Source organism: Lactuca sativa, chromosome 5 (genome assembly GCF_002870075.4).
Source record: "Lactuca sativa cultivar Salinas chromosome 5, Lsat_Salinas_v11, whole genome shotgun sequence".
Lineage (NCBI taxonomy): Eukaryota > Viridiplantae > Streptophyta > Magnoliopsida > Asterales > Asteraceae > Lactuca > Lactuca sativa.
In genome coordinates this window covers 5687662-5707788 of record NC_056627.2, presented here as the reverse complement: position 1 = coordinate 5707788, position 20127 = coordinate 5687662, and the positions used below count along the sequence as shown (strand labels likewise).

Sequence of the window (20127 nt, the reverse complement as noted above, 5' to 3'; positions counted from 1 at the left end):
GTTGGGGACCCAGTGTATGTTGTTCTGTTTTGATTAATATGATACGCTAATGTTGATATTGCTATGAGGACTATATGTGTATCGGTATTTTGGGGTGACTCACTAAGCTTTCGGGCTTACAGTTTCAGTTTATGGTTTCAGGTACCTCAGGGGATCGCGGCAAGGCCAAGGCGTGATCGTACAGCTCCTCCTACTATGTTATGTTTATGGGAAAAGACTCTGATAATCAATGTTTTGAAAACTAAATTTGTAATGTTTTTATGAACATTACATGTTTTTAAAAGTTTAAATTTGCTTGAAATTTTGGATGTTACATATTATGATATTTGTATGTGATACTTGGATTTGATATGGATTTTGTTTGAAAACAATGATTTCTCTTAATTTTAAAAATGAAATTTTTTATCGTAATTTTGGAAAGTTACACATTCACATTCAAACTTGTATCAAATGACTGGTTCAAGCTCCCAACAACCCGATTTTTTGGTTTCAATTCCTTGGAATTATAGTTTATAGGCTCTGGCAGTTAATAATTTTAGTTTTGCCCCAATGGAGTTTAGTGAAATTTCGATTGTGCCTCCTGATTTGCTCAAATGTTTGTTTGAAATATGTTAAATTGAGATTTATACTAGGGGGATCATAAGTAATTGATAAAAGTAAAAAAAATTAAATGATTATAAAAAGTTAAAAAAATATTAAAAATAAAGATACGGGCATAACTGATATTTTGAAGTTTATAAATGGTGAATATGATATTTAGAAATTAGATTGGACAAATATGATATTTTAATGTTTTAAAATATATATACGATATTCTCCTTATTCGTATTACTTGGACGCTATCACCCCTATCACCATTCAATAACCAATATAATAATAAAAACTATGTAGTTTAAGTAAATATGTCTTCCAATATTTTAAGAAAAATATACATATAAGCCACTATATTTTGGGATACTGAGACCTAGTTCCACATTATTTTCCTTTGAAGTATTTCGGAATTAAATCGGGACCGTATTCTGTATATTTTGGTTTCAAACCCTTTTTCTTATAATAAAATCAAATGATTTTAGAATTTTTTTTTATTAAAACTATCATGTCGATCAATGTTTGATTTATAGCAGGTAAAAATGGTCGATATAGAAAAAATGTCAAACTTAAATGATTTTGTGAACATTTTATTTATAGCGGTTAAACGGTAAAATTACCAAAATATAATATAGCGTGTGATTTTGTATTTTGTCTAATGATATACTAGTATGCCATTAATATATGAAATTTAATGATATTTTTAAGGATACATGTTATAGGATTTTATTTGTACTTTTATGTTAAATATTTAGTAAGGATATAAATATGAATTATTATTATTAAAAAAAAATCAAAACCAATCTAAATAAATTTAAAAGTTTTACATAGACATAGTAGGTAAACGGACAACAAACTATATTGCTAACCTTTTTTAGGCGGCGTAACTAATTATTTTAAAAATCACATTCATAAAAGTTGGGCTATAACATTACTATGCATGACTTGTTGTACTCTATTGAGTAACTCCACAATATATGACACAAAGAAACCAAAAGTATCAAACAAGAAAGATATAAACATATGTGGATTTTTCATGTATGTTTTCTCATGTTTTTCCACTTTATATAAGGAAGCTTTTAAAACAGTTTGTCCCATAATAAAAACTTTACTTTCCAAACTCATAAGAGGGGAAACTCATGTTAGACCCACACATATGTATTTCCATCATACTCATCCAAAAACTAAAACGTTAATTGGTCTAAGTATTTATCTTTCTTCCAACAGGTTAGTTGAATCAAATGTTCACTACAAACTGGTTTAAGAGTAAATCATTTTAAGTATAAATGTTATAAGTGTTCTTAGATAAAAATCGGTGATTTGGTGTAATTATCACTATTCATTAGACTATTTTACTATAAAATTTTGGCATCTTCTCTTTAGATGGGGTTTTGTACATTTTACACTAAATTTGGTATAAACATCGAATGTTCATATAACTATGAAATTGATGATAAAAGTTTATTTTTCTAGTATTTTGTTGTAGATATATTCAAATGGAGTATTAGTTTACAAAATGCATTTTGAATGTAAAAATGATGAAATATATATAAAAAATGTCTTTTAGTAGGAATACTATTATTGGAAGTTTCAAACTGCGCACAGACCTCTTTGTAAAGGTGGTAATTTTGTACTAAAATTAAAAATTGGCCATTTTGTAAAAATTATTCTCACATTTTGGTTATTTGTGTGATTTTCTCTTGAAGAAAAAAATTCGCTTATATCAAAATAACCCAAACTAATTATTGCGAGTTCCATTTAAATTTATCTCCAAACACCCTCTAAGGTACCAAGAGCACACATTAAAGATCTAAGTCTTTGCTCAGATATCATGCACTACTCATGAAAAAAATTTCCATATCTTCAATTTTTCAGTTATAACAAACTTAAAGTAACAAATGAATATGATCATTCAAACAGAAAAACAAATCTCCAGACAAAACAATATTCAAGAAAATGTTACATAGCTGCTTGCAGTGATCAAGAAAATAAGGTTTGCAAACTGCACCTCTTGTATATATGGTTATGATATAGTAACAACTAACAGGGATTTGTTGGCACCGACTCCCCTATGTGATATTATATCGATGTTAAAGAGTCGAAATGATAATAATGTATCTACAATTAAAACGGTTTACACTAAGCCGCACAAAAAGCGATTGACCATGAAACGACATATTCATTCCGAAAACCTTCAATGTTTGACTCATTCTTCAACCATTAACAAGCTACTTATAGTTCATACTACAACCAAAATGAATTAATGCATAACCCATACTTCCACTAAGAACAATGGATGCATTATTCAAATCCACTTATGAATGAACTTTCTTGTGAATTTCATCCATACCTCACACATATAAAAAATGTGTTTGTAGATGGAAATTGTGGATTACAAGTAATAATCGTTTCTCTCGTTTATTTGCGTATAATTTATTTTGATTTATACTAGTATTAGTGCACCATGAAGAATACACCTTGATATATGGAGTCTATTTCGACAACGTAAATCATTTGTTGAATTACTTTGAATCGACTTTTGGGAGTCTATTTCAACAACATAAATCATTTGTTGAATTACTTTGAATCGACTTTTGCAGGAACGGGACATTGACTTATTATGTCAGCATATCGGTTTTCTCATTGCAAACAAGTATGTTTGTTAATTTTTTAAGCAAACAAGGTTCATTAACGTGCTTACCACTAAGGCTTGGTCCACAAGATATCCCAACTCACATAGTTATTGTTATCGTCCTTGTTTACAATAATAATTATATGAAAATTGATTTATAAGCAGCATATCTAATGTTTACCGTTTTTCCATTATGGAGAAACCACGTATCACAATATTCCCTTGAATGGAAAAGTATGTATAATTTTTGACTGAATGTCTACACAAGGATTTTGTAATATTCCAAAAGTTATTGTATCTGATAGTTATTTGATAAAATAAATTTATATATTAATAAATTATTTATTTAAAATTTTGTATTAATGTCTTTCAAATAATAATAAATAAAAAAAACAATCATAATAACAAGCTAATAAGAATAATCTAAATAATAATAAAAGATAACAAAAAACGTCAAAACAAAATAAAAAAACAATATAAGACAAAAAAATAATCTCATGAGGGTGCATGATATTGGAGGTAAATATAGAATACCCTGTCTTTAGTTGCTTGATTGTAGTCAAATGAAAATTGATTTCATTTATAAAGTCTTATGAATCATGGCGAACCATTAAACTTCATATCTCATGATATTTCAGTCAAATTTATAGTTTTATACCATTGTATACCATGATTCACATAGAAATTTATATCAGTTTATAGAATCATGATACAAATAGATATAATACATTGGTGATTAGGTGAATCATATTTTTGTGATGCACTCGGTAAATTTATTATTTATATATGATGGTTACACTTACATCCTCCAGAAAAAGGGCAGTGATCTTTTACGAGGACTGCTACTAGTTGAGTTGGAAAAAATATCAACACATTAAAAAAAATGCATCAATAACAAAAGGAACAAAATCCATACCAAATCTCGAGATTCTCTAGTAATAAAATTTAAAGACGCGTTCAAGACACATGACATGACAATTGAATTAGATTCTTAATGAAAACTTTAGTGAACTCATTCGACTACACCTATCAACGACTAACTTCCTTCAATCATAAACCCTACAATAGAATCTTCGAGTTTGACTTAAGATTTTAAAAAAAAAAAAATTATGTTTGATTATTAACATAAGTTATTGAACATGTTTGACTATAAATTATAAAAATAAAATAAAAAAACACATTGAAGGAATTGAAATAGAAAAGACTCAAAGAGTGTATTTTCCCAAAGGCAAGGTGCACATGCGGCTTATAACATGAATCTTTTTAGTCGGCCCGACTTCAGATTTAATCTGCCACCCCCAAAAACACAGCTACTTTTATATATAAACAATTAGTTGACTCGATACCCAATTTCATGTTTCCAATCTCTATATAAACTCGATATCTTATAAACCAAACATGAAACAACATCAACATCAATGGCTGCCTTCATCTTCTCTCTCTTACCTCCATTCATCATCATCATCATCATCCTTTACAAAACCTACAACCAACCAAAAAAGTCCAAACTACCCTCCGGCCAAATGGGTCTCCCTTGGATCGGTGAAACAATCGGATTTTACAGAGCTCAACGCAGGAATCAACTGTTCAATGACTTTTTCCAACCCAGAATCAGAAAACATGGCAAAGTGTTCAAAACAAGACTCATGGGATCACCAACAGTGGTGGTAACTGGAGCTTCAGCTAACAAGTTTTTCATGTGGAATGAGTTCAAATTGGTGATAAGTTCATGGCCAACTTCTTCTGTTGAATTAATGGGAAAGAATTCGATCATGGAGAAACAAGGGGAATCGCATCGATGCCTTCGTGGAATTATTGCTTCCACACTTACCCCATCCGGGCTTCAAGAAATCGTGCCCAAAATGTGTGATTCCATTCAGAAACATTTACAGAAGAACTGGAATCACCAGGACGAAATCAGCCTACATCGGTCAACGAAAATGGTTACTTTCACTATTGTTCTTGAATGTTTATTCGGAATACGGATTGAACCAGAATTGATGTTTCCGGTGTTTGAGAAGGTTCTAGAAGGTGTTTTGGCTGCTCCGGTGAACTTTCCGGGGACAAAATTCTGGAGGGCTAAGAAGGCGAGAGGGGAGATAGAGAAGGTGTTGGTTGATGAGGTGAGAAGGAAGAGGGAAGCCATGGAAGGTGGTCAAGAAGAAGAAGAAAGTGGCATGCTACTTTCGATGTTGGTGGCGGCTTTGATCAGAAGTGAGATTACAGAAGAGGAGGTGGTTGATAATGTCGTTTTGTTGGTGTTTGCAGCTCATGATACAACTTCTTATGCTATTTCCATGACATTCAAGATGCTTAATAATCACCCCAATTGCCATTTTCGTCTCATGGAAGGTACATTTTAATATAAAATGTTGTTTCTTATGTTCCCAGTAAGTCATGTATGAGACTATGAGTATAGTGACTGAATGGATAATGAAGTGTTTAATCCATTAAACCTATTTTTTTTTTAATTATAAAAAAAAAAACCTCCTTACTCGACGTTTTATCTTAATTCCTAGAACATGAAGAGATTACTAGAACGAAAAAACCAGGTGAAATCTTGAGCATCGAAGATGTGAAGAAAATGGAGTACACATGGCAAGTAGCTCGTGAGACCATGCGATTATTCCCTCCCATTTTCGGGTCCTTTAGAAAAGCGACAACTGATATCGAATTTGAAGGGTTCACGATTCCTAGAGGATGGAAGGTGCAAACAAATAGAAAGTAGATGGGTGAAATGTGTAAATTCATGACTCTAATCTAAAGTGAAATGTTGTTGTGTAACAGGTGCTTTGGACGGCATATGGGACCCATTATAATGAAGAGTATTTCCCGGACCCGATGCGGTTCGACCCGAGTAGATTTGTGGATCCGGTTCAAGCATATTCGTTTATACCGTTTGGTGGTGGGCCCAGGCTGTGTGCGGGGTACCAGCTGGCAAAGTTGAATATTCTTGTGTTTGTTCATTATGTTGTAACACGATATAACTGGTCGCTAATATACCCTCAAGAGCCAATAGTGATGGACCCCCTCCCCTTCCCTTCTAAAGGGATGCCTATAAAAATTTCTCCCAGATCTCATAACTAGGTTTTGTTAGTTTTCTTTACAATCAGCTTTTGGATTATTGGACATTGGTTGGGTATTTATTTATTACTCGTATATTTTACATAAAAGGAAGACAGAGAACATGTGCTTTCTCTTGCAAAAACAATAAACAAGCTAGTCTATCTCTTTTGCCTACTCAGAATCTTATACCGACCTCTTTATATATAAAAGATAAAGGAACTACATTACATGGTTTAAAAAAAAAAAAAAAAGGCTTATTAAATAGGAGTAATTGAAATGGAATCTGAAGTTACACAGGACAGGATGAAACCACGGCCGAAGAATCTAATCTGCCCAAGCTAAAGCCGTAACCTAAAAATGTAGAATACTTTATCCCTAAAAAGTAATCCTATGCTCTACTGCTATTTATGCTAGTTAAGAATGGGGTGCAATTGCAAAACGTGAGATGAGAAATATTACAATTATCATTATCATAATGACACAGACATACAGTTCATTGCTTAAACGAACTTCTTCTAAGCAATTTGGTCACTCTACATTCTACAAGAATATTGTTAACTCTTCTAACATTGAACAGAGAATCAAAAAGTAATATCCTTGTCTAAATTAGTAAAAAGTACCAAACTTTCCATGATAATCCAAGTATTTCACTTAAACTGCCCAACACAGTTTAGAGTGCTTGATATTACCTTTTTGGTTGTTTGGCTTGTCTTGAACCTTAGCACCAAGGGTCTTAGATGATCGATTGTTACCATTAAGCCAAAGGCCCATTAATGATGAGGTTATAATTCAACTCCAAGATACAAAATATGTGCATGCATTATTTAGTAGATTAAAACTAAATTCCCTGCATCAATCATGATGATATTCCATAAATCAGCCTATAAAAATTCTACCTAAAAAATCAAAACATTTTATGAACAAAGGCTAGCAAAGAAAGAACCGGTTACCAACTTTAATCTAATTTGTGTCATAGCAGATACCCAAAGCAGGTGAACTCAAAGACGATTTGGAATCTGCTACAACACAAACAAAATCCCATTAGTCTATCATTCTGGACATATTATCCAAACTAAAAAAAACACCAACCTTCTAAACCATTTCCCATCCAATCTTGTCCACAAATCAAAGCTTGCAAAGTATCTTCACTCAATGAGCTTCTATATTTATCAACAACAACTCTATCTCCAGTATCAAAAAACCGAATCCAATGAAACATATTTCTCGCCATCATAGACAAACAGGATACCTCCACCAATTTAATATATTAAAATCAACATTTCTTGGAAACAGAAGCTCTTCCAAATACTTATCAAGGTCAGACTTCACATTTCTTCCAATATTCATCGAATTTGTTTTTCATTTTTAAAGATAATTCGCTTATATGTTCATCGGGACTCTGGCACCATTCGATTAGTTTTAAATGGATGTCACAAACTTCAGGGAAGTACATATTTTCTTTCTGCAAAGACTGTAGAAAGTTGTAAAAAAACTAGAGATTGTACTTAGCTCTACTCCAATCATCATCTGATGGACACATTGTGTAAGCAAAATCTTGTTCAACTTCTTGAACCAACATCAAGCATGATATAAGTTGAATTCCAGTGAAGGGTATTATCGTAATACAATGTGTTTGGTCCAACTTCTTGAACCATTTCATTGAACTTTTCACTAACGCCTTGTGAGCTTCAAATGTACTTGATGCCTTCACGGATTTTGGAGATTGTTGGAGTTAAAGCTTCTAGAGTAGGACAATCATCAACCATGGCTTTATAAGGTTTGCAGCACATCTTACTTCAAATAACTGACTGTTACATAAAAGAAGTCTGTTTGGTCATAAACGGTCTCTAATTTTGCATACAATGTTGTCATGAATTGGACAACTGTTGCAAGTCAATGAAACCAATTTCTGGTTCTTGAACCACTGAGTTTCTTCTTACAATACTTACAAACATCAATACATACATCACCTCTTTTGAGCACGTCAAAGTCTTTCCAGACTGCTGATTTCAATCTACTGCAATCAACTAGTACTGCCTCATCAGAAATCTCCATTGAATCTGCACCCAAATAAAATAATTTTGATATGAAAGGCTTAGAAATGTTTGATACTAAATCACATTGCACATTACATAAGAAAGCATGTAAATTATAACCTCTTCTAAATAAGAGGAATGACATCACATTACAGCATACATTATAAAAAAAAAAAATAATAACCATGAACTTCTTATAAGACATAATTTAAATTCAACCCAGCAACTATTATATGCACGGATTAACTGTACAAAATCAAAATTAGAAATGAGCATGAAGGAACAATCATCAAGCGATGAGAACCCCAAATACCGACTTGCCCGGTTCTGAGATGTAATTTGATAGAGTTGCAGGAACGACCCATAGATAAAAACCCGGTTTTGACCCGAACCGGATCCTAAGATAACAATCGTAACGGGGTAAACGCCAAAAGGTTTTTAATAAACTAAACCTATTGGGTGTTTGGGGTTACTTAAAGTTAAAAGTCTTTTTTTTAAAGAATTTTTTATTATGACTTTTTTTCAAAAGAAAATTTTTATAATGGGTTTATATTAAAAGTAAACTTTTTAGTTAAAAAGTTACAAAAGTACAAGGTTTGTGACTTTTGAAAATTCAAACTTTTTTTTACATAAAAAAATTATTTTAAAAGATCTTTTTCATTAGATAAACATATTTTATTTATTTTTATTTTTTTGAAAAAGTTAAAAATCAAAAGTTGTTTTAAAAGCAATCCTAATTCCCAAACACCCTCTGGAATCGGATGGGTGAAAACGTCGATTGGAAAGAATCGGACTTCGGGGTTCCCATCGAACAAACAGGACTACATCAAAAAGAAAGAGAATTCGAGAGCTTACACTTAGACTGTGTGGTCATGTGGTGTACTCCTCCCGTTGCCCATGCTGCCCGCGATTTGAAGACCCAGCCCGTGGTCGTCATGACAGCCCGAAGCGGTTTCCCCTCGATTGTATATTGCCCAATTGAAAGTTGAAAGATGGTATAATATGTTTGAAAGATGAAGTGAATAACGGAGAAAGTGGCTAAAGTGGCTTTGACGCGGCACAAATGAGTACAACCCGTTGCCTTCTTTTACAATACATGTATAAGACTATTGGGTGTCGACAATGGGGTTATGATGACAAATATTTGCCACATCATATTTTAATATATTTTAACATGTTATAACATGAAGTAGGGGTGGTGTTCCCATGTTATAACTTGGTGTTAACAGGAGAGAGAAAGAATAAAAGAAAGAAATAATCTGATTGGGTGTTGCCCTTCGTTCTCGTTACCACATTTCATAACGCCACATCTAATAACTTGAGGTGGAGTGATGTTCCAGCCGTGGTAACGATGTTAAGGAACCTCCATGTAGGCAAAAACGCCCCTCCGCGGGCCCGTACCGAGTAGTCTAATCAAGTCGCAATGAAAATGATAGAGGAAGAAAATAAAACGTACGGTGTGAACAAGTTGCGATTGTAGATAGAAAATGGTGTTTTCTGTGAGGGACCTACGTAGGAGTGTTGATCATGTAAATTTTTCGGGTTTCGGGTACTTTGGGTATTTCATGTTAAAAAAATACTCGTTATCCGACTCACATTAAATTCGGGTAATTCGGGTTTGGGTAATTCGGATAGTAGGTCGGGTTTGGGTAATTCGGGTATTACCCGAAAATAAATGTAATTAAGTAAATATGTGTCACACCCCCAAACCAAGGATGGCGGAAATGTCCGGGGATGGAAGACTTCATGTATAATATCACAACAAGAGTATAATAGTGCTCAAAGTAAACACAACCAACATAAATATAATTGAAAAAGTTACACCATAGTATAAGTTTACATGTTTCTAAATCAATTATATTATGTTGACAAAAATGAAATGTTTGACGCCTTAGCGTCCCCTCCTCAAAAGCAGCTGATTACCTGATTTACTGATTTCCTGAGAATACAAGTAGTTTTGAAAGAGTGTCAGCAATTAAGTTGGTGAGTTCATAATTTTTTGAATGAAAAGTTGAAATCTTTTCTTTGTAAAAGTATTGTTTACTCAAATCCAATATTTTTCTTTTAAAATGTATTGTAGCCTTAAATGTCAAATACCGAAATGTACTAGTGTTTTTCCATACTAATAGTAGTATATGCAAGTTTAAATCAACATAAACTCGTGTAAGTGTTAGAAAACCCCGTAAATCATATGTTTTGTTAATACCCCATATGAGTTATTATAACCATGCTATGACCCAGTCGGCCTTGTATACGACGTTCTTCAAGCGTCTGAATGTTGATGACACTTGTCACCCCTAGCCTGCCGGTCGAGCTGTTGCAAGCAGCTTAGGTGCGGGTTTGTCAGACCCAATATAGATCTATACGCAACTATCACACTCTCCCTACAAGAGACTCTGGTTACAATTACATGACTTTTAATGCGTTACTTTAGAAGTAATGTGAAGCGAATGTCTCACAAATTTATTCATTAGCAGATTTACGTAAAGTGAACTGGAAACCCCCTTTTTGTAGAAAAGAACCCTTTGGTGGTGTGATGTAAATGAAACATAAACTATATCTATTATATTTTATCAAAATGTTTGTAACGTATAGCAAACCTTTTCTGTGTAAGTAGAATGTATAGCAAAACATAACTATATCTATTATGCTTCATTTTGTATTATTTGCAATGATAAACGACTCTTACAATTTAGCAAATATTTTCTGTTATATAATTATATCACAACAGAAAACACATGTAAAATATGAAGTCATCAAGATTAACACCTTGCTCAACATGTTACAAGGTGTTATGAAAGTTGTAAGCTTTTAAACTCGTTTTTTTTTAACATTTTTGCATTGATTTAGAAAAATCACACTAAGTCAAAAATTGAATCCGTAAACTCTGAGAGTTTAGAAAATGTGTCTAGTTTGTTCGTAAATTTTATTATGATTTTTATAAGTTTCTAACTGGTGTAAAAACGTACATATTCATATACTGGTCCGAATTCATAGCTACAGTGATAGGCAGTTTTGTAAAAATCACCATAAATTGTAGAAAAATCATGTGAATATATGTAAGTAGTCATTTTAAAGGTATAAACCTGAACTATTTGCATGGAGTGGTCATGGAAGGTTGCTTGTGTCATAGTTTTATGGAGAAGTCAACACTCCACCTCAATATCTCTTCCAATAGATTTCATTCTTAGACTAAGATCTTCTCCCAAAAGTGACTAAAATATGATTATATAGGGTCTCATATGCAAAAATACGAGTTTGGGTGAAAATCACGCATTAAAATCATGAAAAACAAGCTTAAAACGAAGTCGGGGTCGAAAACCGGGAAATAGGGGCGAAGCTGCGAGGTTCGGTCCTTAAGAACCAAAAGGGAAGGTTCGGTCCGAACTTGCTAACAGGATCCGAAAGCGAAGGTGAAGGCTGGTGCGGAGCAAGCTTCGGTTTCGGTCTCGGTGGTTTGATTCGCTCGGAGTAGCTTCGACTCGTCAGGGTCTTGGTCCGAAAGGGACCTTTGGCTTCAGTCCTAAGCAGCTGACTTCGGTCCCAATGAGGTGTTTCAGTCTTAGCAGGGTTCGCCTCTAAGAGGTTCGCTTCTAAGAGGTTCGCCTCTAAGAGGTTCGGCTTTAAGAGGGTTCTGCCCTAAATGCCTGTTTTACAAATAAACTTCCCGCTTCGAGTGGTTTTCAACTTAATTAAGGGTCGGGATGCCCCGAATGATTTTAAAAAGTTGAAAGAGATTTTGAGAGAGATTTGGGAGGGAGAGAGAGAGAGAGAGAGAGAGAGAGAGAGATTTAGAGAGACTTTAATTGTGACTTTTGTGAGTGTTTAGCCTTGAAATGCAAGGTTCGCAACACCCGGTAATCCATGTTATGAGTGTTATACGCCCCCGAGGGGTACTCGACGAGTCTGTAGCCCAACTCGTCGAGTAGTGTTGGGTTATGCACGCGTTTTAAGCTGGCTACTCGACGAGTCCATATTATTGGACTCGGCGGGTCTACCGGTCTGGATGAAACCCTGATTTCAAGGGTTTGCACCCTATTTAAACATCTTTATGCGCCCCAATCCATCCTCCATCACTCTCAAAACGTCCCTTACTAAACCCTAGCCTTCCTTTAAGCTTCTTGGAGTATTTCTCATTTTGTGGAGGATTTTGGTGCATTTTGAAGTTAAAAGAAGAAGATAGAAGAGAGGTTTTCAAGAGGAGCAAAGGAGATCTGAGTTTCTTGTGTCATTCCAGCCTCCATTAAGGTATAAAGCTCGAATTTTGACTTGTCATCATGTAGATCTTCTTAAAAGCTTGCTAGTGTTGCTTTTGAGCCATTTTCTAGACATTGAGGTCGATTTATAGGAAGTTAAGATGAATAGGTTCAGATCTAAGCATTTCTGGACTCTTTGAGCTCAAGGTTGCCACCTTTATTGAGCTAAACACCCATTCCAAACCTAGATCTCCTCTTTTAGCTTCTTATTGGGCATTTTAGCTTATCATGAGCATGCATGAACGTAAAGTTAGAAACTTTACGTGTGAAACCAGTCCTAGGAACCCAGATCTATGAATTGGACGCATTGGAACTGAGAAAAATCGAATGTATAATAATGGCATGCTTGGGACTCGGCGAGTTGTTCTTCAGACTCGGTGAGTCAAGTCATGAGTCCTTTTTTTTCCCCGATTTGAGAGTGTAGGGTGAATCAGTGAGTAGAGTAGGGACTCAGTGAGTTAAGACTTGGATTTGTAAGTAGTCGGACTTGACGAGTTGTTCATACAACTCGGCGAGTCAAAGTCTGGGTGTGTTCTTCTGTTGAAAAGGAACTCGATGAGTTGTTCATACAACTCGGCGAGTCGGATGAAGATTAGATTCGATGTTAGTATCGAAGAAGAACCCGTCGAGTCTTTACCAAACTCAACGAGTAGAAGCGAGTAGATGATTAGAATGGATGATGGGGACTCGGCGAGTTGGTGGTCCAATTAGGCAAGTCTGGTTAACTGAAAGTTGACTTTGACCTGGAGGTTGACTTGTCCAGGGGTAAATAGTCATTTTACCCTGAGATTTGTTATCAGTATTTGATTTAGTGTTTATGGGATTTGTAGCCGGGGAGTTCCGGAGCACCAGTCAGCCAGTTTTAGAGCTAGTATCTCAGCAGCCAACGTTGTGAGGTGAGTTTCCTTCCAGTAGGAACGGGTCTACGACCACAATGTCGACCCGTCTAGTTAGCATTAGTTCCGGACTTCGGTCCGCTGTAGTAGTTATGTGTGCTTGATGTCTTTGTGATTCAAGCATGTCTTTGTGTTATGTGTTCCGGACTTTGGTCCGATACAGTATGCAGTATATGTGTTCATGCTGGTAGTTATGATTATGCTATGATATGTTCAGTCAGTTTCCGGACTTCGGTCTGATGCAGAGGGCAAGGCCCTGGTTAGTTCCGGACTTCGGTCTGATGCACAGGGCAAGGCCCTGGTTAGTTCCAGACTTTGGTCCGATGCAGTTTCCGGACTTCGGTCTGATGCAGAGGGCAAGGCCCTAGTTAGTTCCGGACTCCGGTTCGATGCAGTTTCCGGACTCCGGTCCGATGCAGTTTCCGGACTTCGGTCTGATGCAGTGGGCAAGGCCCAATATGTGTTTATATGTTATTGTATGGTATGTGGTAGTTTGGGGGAGCTCACTAAGCTTCGTGCTTACAGTTTCAGTTTTGGTTTCAGGTACTTCCGCTAGCAAAGGGAAGAACTCGGGTTGATGGCATCGTACACACCACAACTTCAGTTTTATCCTGGGAGTTTTATTAAGATATTTTGTTATGATTGATACAGTTTTGTTTTGACACAGTTACTATGACTTTTAAGTTACTCATTTCATGTTTCTTATTATATATGACATTCGAGGATGTGATTTTTAGTAATATTAAAACAAAAAATTTTGGGTCGTATTTTTGGGATGTTTCAAGTTGATATCAGAGCCTTGGTTTGAGGGATTCAGGCACACTTTTGAGTATGACTGGACTCAAACTAAGGAAATGGTAACAGATTTTTTTTTAAAACAAAGAATATTTTTGAAAGAATTTTTGACAAAAGAACTTAAAAAGAAAAGAGTTTTGAGAAAAGGAAAAAGGGTGTGGTGCATGCTATCAGACAAGCTCAAGTAAGTACTCCCAAATCACCCATACAAGTTTTATATTATTTGTTTCAGTTTCAGTAGAACAGCATGCTAGAATAGGACTAAGGATCTAGGAGGATGCCTTATGTGCCTGCTTTATGTGTTTCAGCTTTATGAGAATTGCATGCTAGTATTGAGTAGACAGTAGTAGGATAGCCTGTTTAGGTTATGCCTGATAGTATGAGCTTAGCACTGTATGCTGGTAGAGTTTCTCGTTGTGAGGATAGATTTGCTTGAGTAGTTTTCGGTGTCCAAATGTTGCTTGCTTCGTGCTTTGTGGGACTCTGAGTGATGGGAGTTAACCATTAGGTGAGTACGTCACATTACATGTGGTCAGGGTTGAATAATATCAGAGTGTTGGAATTGGCCCTATTGCGCAGCTCTTGTCTGAGTCCAACCGTTGTAGGGACGAGTCGTTTACTCGAATGATTATCTAAACCTCGTTACACATGATGGTACCCAGGTGATGACTAACTGACATTACAAAGAGGCCTTCAGCAGCTTAGGACTGGATTCGGAAGAGTCAGATATTTCCCTAGGGCAAGCCTAGGATGAGAGTAGCAGAGATCAGTAGCAGTAGTAGTGACTTGGTGGAGTCGAGGCAGTTCTTGAGGAAAGTACGGATAGATGTGGAAGGTAGTATGGGTCTGTACTACTGAAAGCATAGGATTCGTACTTGAATCAAGCAAGGCCAAGGTGAAACCAGGAAACTTGTAGTAATAGTGATCCCTTGAGATATATCAGTATTTTTAACGTTTGTCGCTATGTGTTTCAGAATGATGGTTTTACGCCCTAGACCAGCAATCAGTAGTTCAGGTGCCGGTGAAGGATCAGGACCAGGCTCGGGAGCCGAGCATTTGGATGATCAGACTAGGGAGTTTCTCTGTTCAGAGATTACCCACAACATACTTGAGCAGACTCATGTGATCTTTGGTTCGATCAATGAGGGTATTTTGGAGCTGATGGATGAGAGGTTGAGCACCTTTCGTGCTGAGGTGGCAACCATCATGGGGTCGCGCACGCTCACTTTCAGGGAGTTCAGAGCCTGTGGAGCTCCTGAATATCATGGGGCACAGGACCCCATAGCGAGTACTAGGTGGTTGGCAGATGTCGCCAACGCATTTCGCACCAGCAGATGTCCTGAGGGGGACAAGGTTAGATTAGCATCATGTCTTCTGAAGGACAGGGCATGAGATTGGTGGGAGGAGATCGGGCATGTCATCGGGGATGACGCAGCACTTGATGCGATGACTTGGGCTTATTTTAATACCAGGTTCAGAGCCGAGTTTGCACCGGTTATCGAGGTGCAGCAGTTAGCCAGGGAGTTTCAGGATCTCACCCAGACTACGGAGACAGTGGCAGAGATTACCGCCAAGTCCAGAGAGAGGGCTCGTCTCATTCCTCAGTACGCAGCTGATGAGGAAATGAAGAAGGCCCGTTATCACGAGATGTTGCGGAGTGATATCCGCCAGTTTGTGAGTAGGTCCAACTATAAAACGTTGGATGACATGATTGCTAGGGCTCGTGAGAGAGAGAGATTGATTTAGAGATGGAGAAGAAGAGGAAGCCAGAGGCGGCATCTGGCACTGGGAGTTCGGGCAAAAAGCCCAAAGTATCAGATCACAGATCTAGAGGACAGCAGAGCCACAGTCGGTGTCGCAAGTGTGGGAGATTGCACGATGGGGCATGCAAGGCAGGGAGTCCCGGTTGCTACAAGTGCGGCCGGACCGGGCATATGAGTAGAGATTGTACACCTACTCCCACTGTTACCGCAACATCTGATTTGATTTGCTTCCATTGCAATCAGAGGGGAAATAAAAAGTCCCAGTGTCCGAGTTTGACAGCAGCAGCAGCAGGGAAGGTGGTAGCACCTGCCCCTGCAACATTGAGGATTACAGACGGCTGTCAGGGCCGAAGTGAGGCGCCAGTGGCGAAGAGTAGAGTTTTTTAGATGATAGCAGAGGAGGCGCGAGCGACTCCTGATGTGGTGACGGGTATGTATCTTCCTTTCATCTTTTTCTTGTTATGGATTGTTTCTTATGGTTATATGTTTTATATAGGGTCGTTCTTAGTGAACGACATTTCAGCTACAGTGTTGTTTGATTCGGGGGCTACCCGATCATTTGTTTCACTTGTGCTTAGCAAGAGGTTTAGCAGATCTCCAAGGGAGCTGGATTGTCCACTTGAGGTTGAGATAGCTGATGACAGAACCGTCAGGGCCGCGAGAGTACATAGGGCTTGTTCGCTGCAGTTATTTGATGAACAGTTTTCAGTGGACTTGGTTCCCATTCCCCTGCGAGGGAATAAGGTTATAGTGGGTATGGATTGGCTGAGCCCCAATGGGGCGGTGATTGATTGTGAGCTACAGTTAGTGAGGGTCCGCACCCCTGGTAGGGGAGAGTTAGTGATTCAGGGCGAGAGGCCACAGCACGGACCGATTCTTTGTTCGGTAGCGAGAGCTCGACGCTACTTCCAGCAGGGTTGCGCGGGGTACGTCACCTATGTTTTAGATGCCCAGGAGAAGGGAAACGCGACTGTTGACGATGTTCTGGTGGTATGTGAGTACCCGGATGTATTTCCCGAGGATCTGCCCAGGATACCTCCCGAGAGATAGGTTGAGATTCGGATTGACCAGGTTCCGGGTGCGACTCCGATAGCCAAGGCGTCGTATCAGTTAGCTCATCCAGAGATGCAGGAGTTGTCTATGCAGCTGCAGGAGCTGTTAGACAAGGGTTTCATCAGACCGAGTAGTTCACCATGGGAGCCCCGATTCTATTTGTGAAGAAGAAGGATGGGTCGCACCGTATGTGTATAGATTACCGGGAGTTGAACAAGGTAACAGTGAAGAACCGTTACCCACTCTCGAGGATAGATGACTTGTTTGATCAGCTTCAGGGAGCATCTTGGTTTTCCAAGATTGATCTGCGCTCCGGTTATCATCAGATGCGGGTCAGAGGTGAGGACGTCCAGAAGACAGCTTTTAGGAACCGTTATGGTCATTATGAGTTTGTGGTGATGTCGTTTGAGTTCACCAACGCTCCAGCCGCGTTCATGGATCTCATGAACCGCATATGCAGGCCGATGTTGGATCAGTCTGTGATAGTGTTCATTGACAATATCTTGGTTTATTCCAAGACCCAGGAGCAGCATGAGGAGCACCTGAGGGAGGTGCTAGAGACTTTGAGGAGGGAGAGACTTTTCACAAAGTTCTCCAAGTGCGAGTTCTGGTTGCACGAGGTGTAGTTCCTTGGACACCTCGTCAACCAGAAGGGGATACTAGTGGATTCGGCCAAGATAGAGGTCGTGATGCAGTGGGAGGTCCCAAGGTCTCCATCTGAGATTCGGAGCTTCCTAGGGTTGGCAGGGTACTACAGGAGATTCATCCAGGACTTCTCCAAGATAACAGTTCCACTCATCCGACTGACTAGGAAGTCGGTGGTGTTTCGCTGGGGGCCTGAGCAGCAGGCAGCATTTGAGACCCTCAGACAGCGATTGTGCAAGGCACTGATTCTTACCTTGCCAGAAGGAATGGACGACTTTGTAGTCTATTGTGATGCTTCAATCTCAGGGATGGGAGCAATGTTGATGCAGCGAGGGCATGTGATAGCTTATTCCTCTAGACAGTTGAAGCCTCACGAGGCTAACAATCCGACGCACGATTTCGAGATGGGGGGAGTAGTGTTTGCCCTCAAATTTGGAGACATTACCTCTATGGGGTCCGTTGTACGGCTGTACCATTTACACGGATCACAAGAGTCTGAGGTACCTCATGGACCAGCCGAATTTGAACATGAGGCAGCGTCGATGGTTAGATGTGGTAAAGGACTACGATTGTGAGATCCTTTATCATCCGGGCAAGGCCAACATTGTGGCCGACGCCCTGAGCCGCAAGGCTATGGCGGCACCGATCAGAGATATATGTCTAAGGATGACGGTGATTACTCCATTGTCGGAGCAGATTAGAGAGGCCCAGGTCGAGGACCTGAAGGAGGAGAGACAGAAATGTGAGAGGATTGTGGGCCGAGTAGCTTCTTTCGATTATGACAGTCGAGCATTGTTGACCCTTCATGGGAGAGTCTGGGTGTCGTATTGGGGAGGAGTACGGCAGGTGTTGATGAATGAGGCCCACAAGTCCCGGTTCTCCATCCATCCAGGGGCGACGAAGATGTATAGAGATCTTCGACCCGATTATTGGTGGACCTGCATGAAGCGGGACGTGGCTTGGTACGTAGAGAGATGCCTGGCCTGCAGGAAGGTCAAGGCAGAACACCAGAGACCCCACGGAAAGATGCAGCTGTTAGACGTTCCTGTGTGGAAATTGGACGATATCACTATGGATTTCATCACTAAGCTTCCCAGAACCGCACGTGGAGTTGACTCGATTTGGGTTATAGTGGATCGGCTGACCAAGAGCGCGCACTTCATACCGATTCAGGAGAGCATATCAGCCAAGAAGCTAGCCGATATTTATGTGCGCGAGGTAGTGGCACGGCATGGGGTGCCTGTATCAGTAGTATCAGACCGAGACGTCCGTTTTACTTCCAGGTTTTAGAAGCGGTTTCATGACGAGATGGGGACTCGTCTTCATTTTAGCACCACTTTCCACCCCCAGACGGACGGGCAGAGCGAGAGGACGATTCAGACTCTCGAGGACATGCTTCAGGCATGTGTCCTAGATTTTGGTGGCAGTTGGGATACGTATCTTCCTTTAGCGAAATTTTCGTATAACAACAGTTACCACGCTAGTGTTGACCGCCCTCCTTTCGAGATGCTCTATGGGAGAAAGTGTAGGACCCCGATTTGTTGGGGAGAGGTCGGTCAGCGAGTCAACGGGAGTACCGAGGTGGTGCTCAAGACCACAGAGTTGATCCAGCAGGTCCGTAGCAGATTGCAGACTGCGCAGAGTCGACAGAAGAGTTACGTCGACAGGAGGCGTTTGGACTTGGAGTTTCAGGTGGGCGATATGGTCCTCCTGAAGGTATCACCCTAGAAGGGTGTTATCAGGTTCCGGAAGAGGGGAAATTTGGGCCCCATGTTCATTGGTCCTTTTAGGGTTTTGGCCCGGGTGGGTCGGGTTGCTTATCGGTTGGACCTTCCAGTAGAGCTTAGCCAGATCCACAACACTTTCCATGTTTCTCAGTGGAGGAAGTGTTTGGTGGATGTATCAGCAGTTGTACCCTTAGAGGATATTCAGGTTGATATCAGCCTGAAATATATCGAGATACCAGTTGCGATCTTGGATCGGAAGACAAAGACCTTGAGGAACAAGGTGGTTCAGTTAGTGATGGTGTAGTGGCAACACCGAAAGGGTTCTGAGTGGACGTGTGAAACCGAGGAGGAGATGAGGGAGCATTATCCAGAGTTATTCTCAGATTCAGCAGCAGCAGACTTCGAGGACGAAGTCTAAGACAAGTGGGGGAGAGTTGTAACGCCCCATTTCTGGTATGTAATTTAAATAAAGTAATTTTCAATATTAAAGGGGTACTCGACGAGTCTGTAGCCCAACTCGTCGAGTAGTGTCGGGTTCTGCACGCGTTTTAAGTTGGCTACTCGACGAGTCCATATTATTGGACTCGACGAGTCCATATTATTGGACTCGACGAGTCTACCAGTCTGGATGAAACCCTAATTTCAAGGTTTGCACCCTATTTAAACATCT

The 20127-nt window shown here is 39.0% G+C and overlaps 1 protein-coding gene and 1 long non-coding RNA gene across 2 annotated transcripts; one reads left to right on the top strand and one right to left on the bottom strand.

The window, feature by feature from the left end:
- The first annotated feature begins 4638 nt into the window (after positions 1–4638).
- Positions 4639–6370, top strand: LOC111889647 (taxadiene 5-alpha hydroxylase). Its single transcript, XM_023885794.3, has 3 exons — positions 4639–5572; positions 5740–5927; positions 6008–6370. Exons 1-3 carry the CDS (start codon positions 4639–4641, stop codon positions 6305–6307), a joined length of 1422 nt encoding a protein of 473 aa, XP_023741562.1. The 3' UTR covers positions 6308–6370.
- A 362-nt stretch (positions 6371–6732) lies between these two features.
- Positions 6733–8734, bottom strand: LOC111889645 (uncharacterized). Its single transcript, XR_002849602.2, has 2 exons — positions 7376–8734; positions 6733–7302 (listed from the first exon to the last, which is right to left on the bottom strand). It is a non-coding gene; the product is annotated as an uncharacterized LOC111889645 (long non-coding RNA).
- Between the last annotated feature and the right edge of the window lie 11393 nt (positions 8735–20127).

Excerpts from the sequence above, each read along its gene's own strand:
- LOC111889647 (XM_023885794.3), top strand. The coding sequence starts at position 4,639 with ATGGCTGCCTTCATCTTCTCTCTCTTACCTCCATTCATCATCATCATC. Across the intron at positions 5,573-5,739 it reads CCATTTTCGTCTCATGGAAG|AACATGAAGAGATTACTAGA; the intron begins GTACATTTTAAT and ends CTTAATTCCTAG. Across the intron at positions 5,928-6,007 it reads CGATTCCTAGAGGATGGAAG|GTGCTTTGGACGGCATATGG; the intron begins GTGCAAACAAAT and ends GTTGTGTAACAG.